Source organism: Egretta garzetta, unplaced genomic scaffold (assembly GCF_000687185.1).
Source record: "Egretta garzetta isolate BGI_Z169 unplaced genomic scaffold, ASM68718v1 scaffold133, whole genome shotgun sequence".
In the NCBI taxonomy this organism is placed as follows: domain Eukaryota; kingdom Metazoa; phylum Chordata; class Aves; order Pelecaniformes; family Ardeidae; genus Egretta; species Egretta garzetta.
Window position 1 is genome coordinate 2,287,646 of NW_009259111.1, and position 8,603 is coordinate 2,296,248.

Here is an 8,603-nt window from a genome sequence, read left to right on the forward strand (position 1 = left end):
GGGCGGGCTGCCCGCCTGCGAGAGTGCAGAAAACGGGACTCGGCCCCCGCGTGCTGCGTTCTTGCTTTTTTATTTTTTTTTTTTCTGGAACAGCATTAAAAGTTGCTCCCTCCGGGTTTACGAAGCGTTGAAAAACCACGGCTGACTGTGCTGCACGCGTTGACCTTAACAACTGAGAAAACTAACAACCAATTACCTGCTCGTTGCTAAGTTTCTGCGGAAGCAAAAATCCACAGTTTTGAGATGGCTTTCCCAGCACCTCTTGGGGTCTGAGCAGCCTTGAGCCCATAAATCCCACTGTGTTTCCCTCTCTGAGCTTCCCAACCGCTACGCAGGGAATCTGTATCTGACAGATTTCTGCTGGCCGGTGGGTGGGTGGGTGGCCGATTCACATGTCGCCCCTGTAATTCCTTGTCTTGCGCAGCCTGTCCTCGGGTCATCTGACCCCACTAACAACAGTGCTGGAGTGCTGCAGCAGGCAGCCAGAAAGGGCCTGGCGTCCCTGCGCTCGCGGGCAGCCAAGCACAGAAGAAAATGTCCCCAATTCATGTGACCAAGCAGCAAGGAAATCACATACATACCGTGTAAGAGCTATTGTTACCCTGCGGGATGACGCCTCAGGAAAGAGGGCTCGAGTTGCTGAAGAGACCAAGGTAATTTTCTGCAGAGCTAAGAAAGCAGTGCTGCTATGCAATGTGACATCCTGCTAAAATGCTTCATAAAGATCTCAGATGTGTTCCCACTCACACTGGTTTTGCTGTTCTGCTACTGCTGTTTTACAAGCAATAAAAACATTCCTGCCCTGTTGAAACTTCTGTGCTGTGTGTTTCCAGCTTGAGATTTCTTTTTCGTTGAATTCAACTCAGTATCTCTACATAGATTTATAAGAATCTTGATAAGATCTAAACTGGTAAAGAATTTATGCTGCTGAAGTTCATTAATAACCTGACTGATCAAAAAGCACTACATACTTGATAATCTAACCATTGAATGCTTAATTCTCAGTACGTTCCTGTGATGGGACATTCTGCTTCAAATGACCTGAGAGCACATGGCACAAAAGCTGAGGAGGGCCCCAGATGTTCCTCAGAAGGAGGTGGTCAGGAACTCAAACACAGCAGAGGCCGTTGCTTTGAGAGTACAGAGAGGAGGTAAGAGCTGTGGGTACAACAGGGGAAGAAGGAAGGGAGCTGGGAAGTGACAAAGCGTAGCTTTTTGGCTGGCAACCTGGTTGCAAGGCACCTGCGAGGCTTCAGGGCAATCAAACTGGTTGCCTGCGTGCTTGCTGAATAGAGCACGAGGCTACGAAGTGTAAAAGGAGAATGGGATTCAAAGAACGTACTCGCGCACGTTTGCAGATTGGCAGTAGGCAGATTGAGAAGGAAAGATAAGCGTCACGCGGATATTACAGAACACTACACCAGTAACTTTTAATGAAGGCAAGTGCAACGATGCTGACCCAGTTTTCTCAGCTGCGGTTGTTGATGCCCGTGTGTTGTCATGCACTGAAGGCTGGTTGAGCTGGTTCCTGGACCAGGGTCTGTGCTTGTTTCTGTGGGTCAATACAGTGAGAGACTCTGATTTTCAGGTGAATCTTCATGCAGCAAGTAGTCAGATTTATTTGCCTCAGCATCTTTCTTTGTCCTAGCTGCAAAATGCTTGTAAAGCATCTGTCAATGCCAGCGTCCTATATCAAAATCTTACCTGGTTTGTCAGAATACAGAGAAGTGGCTTGAGCACTGCTGGAGGTTTATTTTTTTCATTCTTCTTCCAATTTATTTCTTCATCCTTTCTTCCAGTATGATACTGCCTGGTGTTTTAACTGAATTACTTGGGCCATACCTGCAAAAAATGTCAGTATTTCAATGTCAGTGCTTAAGATTTCTCACCAGAGGGCAAGAGATTCAGGACCTCAGCTTGGCTCCAGCCAGAGGCAGAATGAGGAGAAGTGGCCGAGGACTAAAGCAAGACGTGCAGTGGGCTCAAGCAGTTGTGCTGAAGCGTGCAAACTCAAACAGATAGATTTAAACCTAATTACTTACACACATTTAAACAAAGACGGGGTCTTGAAAGACTTTAGCTCAGCACATTGAGGTGAATAGAGGTACACAGACTGGCTGGTCAGAAAACACTTGAAAACAGCATGAGAGAGACTAATTCACAGCCTACAGACAATTATACAGAATTAACTTGCAAGATGAAATTGCTGTTGATTATAGTGGGAGTAGAAGCATTAACATACCAGATACGGCATGCAATTATATGGTGCACGGTATGGTGTGTATGCATACAGTTACTATCGCAGTCTCAGTTAGAAAGATGTAAAGCATTTATGTACATAACCCTTGTCTTTGGAAAAAAGGGGTTGGTACTTTTCTCCCCTCATCCTCCCCTTGTTAAGATGACACTGGAAGAGTTCTCAGAGTGTCTGAGGAAACAGGAAGAAGCACTACTGCTTTGATTGATTTTTACTGCTTTTCTTCAGTGTTCTGTTATCTAAGTGTGTAATACTTCACGTGCACTCAAAGTTTTAGATGACCGTGATTTCCGCTGCATCTGTGTAAGGAAAGAAAAGAAAGGTGATTGACAGTTTTGGCAGCAAGCATTTTCAAGGGAGAAACAGGGGGAAAAAATAGCGTAGGAAAGACCCAAGAAGAGCAAAAAAGATACAGAAGAAAAGCCCAAATGTTTGGCTAAAAAGGAAAGAACAGAGTTGTATGGGGAAAAAAGCACACAAGATTTGACTGTTATCTTCAAGCAGGTGAGAGAACAGTCAAAACTAACCTTACCGCAGTGTTTGAGCCTTGGCGATGGAGAAGAGACGGTGGTGTTATCCACTGTGACAGAGGAAGAGAAACCGAAGAGTGTGATTGCAGAACAGTGAAATCCATTTTGGTCAAGCCAAATGCAAAAAGTGGTGAATCAGCCAAGATTAAAGATCTGAGAACCTGTAAAGAATGCATGATTAAATGGAGGCAAAAAGGACCAGCATGGATAAATATGACTGAAAGTTGTCAAAAGTAAGTGATAAATAAACCCTTGTGGATAGATGAAATCACTTAAGAATGGAGGTTTAGGGATGCAAGGCTCCAGTGGCTATCCAAGGGCAGGATTCCTTGCCAGTTTCTGACTGATGCTTTTTTTTTTGTCTTTCATTCCTTCAGAAGTGTGGGGGCAGCTTGTGCTGAATTGCTTCTTTGGGAAGGTTTTACTCATCTTAATCACGGACGATCAAATGAGCAAACTCATAGGATGAGTAAAGGTTTTTTTGATTTCAATTATAAAAAATGATGGCTGAGTAAAGAAACCCATTAAAGCATGTATCTTTATTAAATTCTAAAACATTCTAGTCATCAAGATTTACAATTACTTTGCATTGTAAATTCTGTCAGGAGAAGTTGGAGACAATCGAGTAACAGGAAATGATGGTGTTCCTGTCTTCTCAAGAAAAGCAGAGAGCAGTTCTTTGACGGGGAGTGATGACACATACATATACATAGCTTTGACTTTTGAAGAAATATACTGACAGATGTGGCTGTTCTTTTAGTAGCAATATTAAGATCCTGATGATAAGTCTATTGCACTCTAGGGAGAAAAATTAAGTAGTTTCCAAGTTCCATTAAATATCACACAGACTTCTATTCAGCTGCAGTTTGAAACGGGCTTCAGCTTTCTTACTCTTTAGTGTGGACATTGTTGCTGCACTTCTAGAAAACAAGGTAAAGCTTTATCAGGCTAAAGTGCTTTCCATTCCTATAATAATGTCTCTTGTCCAGAGAAGTCATGCCATTATTTGTAAAATGTCATACAGGAAAACAACTTCTTCAATAGTCAGAAATGGAAAGATTTTGCTCCTTTTCTTTGAGGACGGGGAAAGAAAGATATCTATATAGATGTATGTAAAATAGGCCTGCTTCTCAGTGAAGAAATTAATTTTATAAGCCCACTGACAAGTTTAGAGTCACGTGCAGATGCTACGTATTGCACTCACATAGCTCTCTACACACCTATACCACTATAGTGAATGATCCATTTCTATGTAACAGTTACCTCCCTAGCTAAGCCTATAATGATGTTGGCGCTTTATAGATTTGCTAAAACAGAAAACCACATCTAATGTTTTTCCTTGTGAATTTGGTGATCGGTTGCTGAAAAAAAACCCTTTTCCTTAATCACAGTACTACTGTGCCTAAATATTTTATGTTTGTCAGGCAGACTCAGAAAGCTATGACACTGGCTTAGACTCTAACTTCAGAAATAGTTCTGGTGTATTTTATTTGCTGTCTCTTTCAGAGTATACTTAGGTAAATTTTATGCATAAATTTAGAAACCTATCTTTTTAATTGATAGTCTTGTATGACTATTGGTTCCTAGAAACTCTGCTGTAAGTAGCTTAGCAAATATTATGTCTTGATAGCCTTTGCCTTCATGTACTATTTACCAGCACTGAAAGGAGAGGAGAGCTTTTTTTGGTCCCCGATATAGCTGAAGGTACAGGCTAAATTGCTGCCTTTGCAGAAGTTCCTTTTGTCACAAGTCAAACAATTAAACAGCCAGCTGAGCAGCAATTGTGGCTGGTCCTCTCACACAGAAGGCAGTACTGGGAACAGCAGGGATGTCTGGCTGTAGTATCTAACAAACAACGCGGGGACAACTGAACGGTCCTCGAGGGGACTGAGAAAAATACACTGTGGCTTAATCAGGCCTCAATACTGTCAAGACAAAGAATGAAATGATGACATGAGATCTTCCACCCTTCTTGTATCCTGCAGAGAACAAGCATGGGATTAACTTGAGGACTTAGGATATATTTTCTCACCATATTTTTGCTGACATGCTCTGATGATGTATAGCATATGATGACATGTAGATAGCGCTTGTGCAAGCAATCAAATCAAAGTTTTACAACTGTGCTATTGCTTAGCAAGGTTAGTTTTCTGTTCTGAGGTTGTTTTCCAGACAAGGAGTTCATTCAACTCTTATCTGCTGAATGCATAAAGCTGAAGTGGAAATAGGTGCCAGTTGTGAAATATTTTCAGAGTGAGATTTTCCTCCGTAGTTCATCCCCTTTGTGCTAGCCTGGTCACACTCCGAGTCTGTCCCTGACTGTATTTGGTGAGCTGCGAGTTTCTCCTGAGGGATTCCCCTTGGAAGGGAATTACTGGAGATGCAGCCTGGGACAGAACCGGGTCTGGCTGGAGCACGGCTGAGTTTTGCCAGTTGTCAGAGGGTGGGAGCGTGTTGCCAGGTAGCAGAAGATAGTGGCTGGAGCCCCCATGAACCTGCTCAGAGGCTGAGCTGCGGTAACACTAAACAGAAGATGACAGAGCCATAGCCGGCTTCCTCGTGGTCTGCCCCATCTGCCTTGCCAAGCAAACCTCAGTGCAGGACAGCGTGGCCCAGTTTGCTTTAAAAGATTATTCCACACTGGATTTTGAATATATACAGGGAAACTGCTGCAAAACCTACTGAGCAAAAAAGCTCAGTAGGAATGTTTCAGTGTGATTAAAACAATGCAATGCCAATCTTCTGCTTAAAATGTCTTCCATACATCAGTCCGAAAGCTTTTCTAAAGCATCTTGGAAGAAAATTTGCTTCCAGACTGATTCATAGGTTTCTCAGTAATTAGTTCAACAGCAGTTCCACTTTCGCAAAAGTAGTCACCGAAGCAGCCTAAATCCAGATTTAATGCCCATTAAAAAGGAAAAGCTTTAGTGTTGGGCTCTGTATCGGTGTTCTGGTTCTCAGGAAAGTACTGCATTTTTTTAAAAAAAAGAGGCTTTCATTTTTGGGCCAAATTCAAACCGAAGTACAAAATGGATAGGTAAAATACTAATGGTGTGGATATGCTTGATGTGAGCTTATTCTAAATTTGAATATGGCCTTTTGGAGGCTATGGAAGCAGAATTAAGCAAAGGATTAGACCAATTTGGGATGTAAGTTTTGCAAAAGCAAATGCTAACAAAAGTTTGGATTCTAGGCAAGGTGTTAACATTTCAGAGTTTAAGCCAGTCTCTAGCTGTTATAATTACAGAATCACAGAAACTGGAGGTGAAAGATACGAAGAGAGCATATTTAGTTGATTGTGTTCCTCCTGAGAGCATATCAACTCTACGTGTCATTCCTGACAGACGTTAGACTACCATGCCATAAAACCCTCCAGTGAAAGCTACGGCATAACTGCAACACAGCCTATTCTTAGATGTCATTAACCTCCATTGTAGAAAGCTCTTTCTAATGTGTGGCATCTCCTTTGTTGCCTTTTAAGCATATAGTACCAGAGTGTAGGTTCTTACAGCTTCATGGCAAGTATTTATATTTTTGTTATCACATTTCTCCATGGTCTCTCCTTCTGTTTCCCCAGTCTTCGAGTCTGTTCTGCTAAATCCTGTTATGGGATCTCTGATAACTCTTACTGGTATTTTTCTGGACTTTCTCCGCCTTGCCCAAGACTTTTTGAGGTATGGCATGCTGCCCCAAACAGAGTACACTAGGAGATCTAGATCTTACCAGCAACAAGGAGAGTTGTAAGGATTACCTCTTGGGCCTTAAACACCACACTCCTGTTAATATACAGATTGCTTTTACAGCGGCACGATGTTGTTAACTCTGGCTTAGCTTGTATCATTTTCTTCAGAAGAAATGACAATGAAATGTTGGAAAGATGCTTTCACAGGAGCTCAGTAGTGCTCACTTTCCCCCCATGGGGCTTGCAGAGTCTTCTTAGGTGGCAGTGGTTTCTGGCCGGCCATGGAGACAGGATCCTGAATTAGATAGACTAGGCATCCACTAGAAACACAGATAAGTAACTCCCTGGCTTCTCTTCATGAAGAAAGACCCATGCAATTTTTACAGCTGGTTTTATCACAAATTGTCCTTATCTGCACAATTAGGTGCTGTGAAGAGCAAGCTTAGAGAGAGCAGAGAGCTCAGTCATGCTCACCTCCCTCGTGAAGAACTTACCATGTCTGTGGATGACAGCGTCATCACTGCCTACCCTTTCCTTTTGTTAGGGTCCTCTCCTGTCAGATATGAACCATTCTTGGGAATGGAAATTTTGTCGGTGCAGCTCACAGTCTTGTCTATCTGGAAGAATTACATTTTATTATTGAACAAAAATCTCAATATAATATATAAATGTGACACTTCTGTTTAACAGCATGTTGGCTGGTAACATTTAAGAGCCTCACTGCAGTGTCTATGGCTTCTTGACATAATGGCAATATTACAGTAGAAAAAACGGTTGCACTTCAAAATGTATTGGTTAAATAATACCAAACAGTAGAAGATTGTAAGAAGTTGTATCTAGTGTAGAGAAGAAGTCACTTTAAAATAGGACAGGTTTTTCTTACTCCCTACAAATTTAAATGAATTTCTTTAAAGAGGAAATTCCACTTACTTGGACCTGCAGGTTGCATTAGATCATCTGATTTCTTAAAACAAAAAAAAAAATAAATCCAGTCTATCTGTAGCTCTTCATTTCATGTGCTTTGAACCTATACCCACTATTTTACCTGATACATTATCAGGCACTGAAAAAAAGCAGAACAAGTTCCTCGGAACAGATAGTTTCAGTAAATGTCTTCCCTTCCTAGCGCACTGCTCAGAACTACCCCGCTGTGCTAGTTTTTCCATGAATACTTAACTTCTAGTTTTGGATTTATCTAGCAACAGGAGACCATTATCCCGTATCTTTTTTAACAGCTTCAAAAATAGACAAACTGGTCTTTGGACTTCTTTGTACTGGATAAACTCTCTTCTCTAACTTATGTACAAGAGAAGAGAGGTTTGCAGAAGGAAAATGTATCTGGTAAGACCAGATGACGTATAGCTGAGGGGAAAAAATAGGACAAGCGTTCCAGCTGGGAGTCCCTCCATTAGCTCTGGCAAGGAGCAGGCAAAGCGCCTGCCAACATCCAAGTACTATTTCATCTATACGTGCACAAAAGTAGATCCATTGGCATTCATACCTGTTGCTTTAAATTTACGTTTCTTCCTGTGAAAGCTTAAAGTAGAAATGTTGGCATCTGAAGTCCTGTAATCACTGCACCCGACAGGCTCCAGCCCGAGGCTGAGTCGCGCTGGCAAGAGCCGGGCTTGGACTGACTGGAATCAACCACAAGATGAAATACAACTTTTTCCTCCCTGAAGAACTGAAATACGCTATTTCCAACAGAGTCTGGATTTTTTAAGGTTAAAATGGCAATATTCTATGCGGACAAGGAGTAAATAAATCCCCAAAGCAAATGTGAACGATTAACTGTTAACTTAAGAGGAGGAAGGGAACAGTGGGATTAGGGAGAGAGAGAAACGTCTGATTGGGAGCCCGGGCAGTTAAGTTCCTACACTTTATTTCGGTGGTGAAGCTGTACAAGTCACGTCAAAACAGCCAAAGTGATGCTGAGCCGTTTCTTTAGGTGCTACCTAACGTTTGTAAACGCGACCTCGGGAAAACGAGCTTAAAAATCAGAAAGTAGGAGAAACGGAAGAGATTTGAAATCAAATACTTAAAACTCTTTCTCCGGGGGTGGGGTGGGGGAATTCCCGTGATGAGCACACGCGTGACGGAGCTGCTGTTTAAAACGAAATTTTACGTTTGCCGG

At 42.1% G+C, this 8,603-nt stretch overlaps 1 protein-coding gene across 4 annotated transcripts in view; it reads left to right on the forward strand.

The window, feature by feature from the left end:
• Positions 1-8,603, forward strand: part of CALCA (calcitonin related polypeptide alpha) — a 17,448-nt gene that overhangs the window by 1,822 nt on the left and 7,023 nt on the right. For 2 of the 4 annotated variants that reach the window (XM_035891020.1, XM_035891021.1), the window contains exons 2-3: positions 1,006-1,151; positions 2,759-3,020. In XM_035891020.1, coding sequence (XP_035746913.1) covers positions 1,052-1,151; positions 2,759-3,020 — 362 coding nt within the window. In that variant the 5' untranslated portion in view covers positions 1,006-1,051. The remainder of the gene's footprint in view (positions 1-1,005; positions 1,152-2,758; positions 3,021-8,603) is intronic. The other 2 variants (XM_035891022.1, XM_035891023.1) reach the window with 2 other exon arrangements.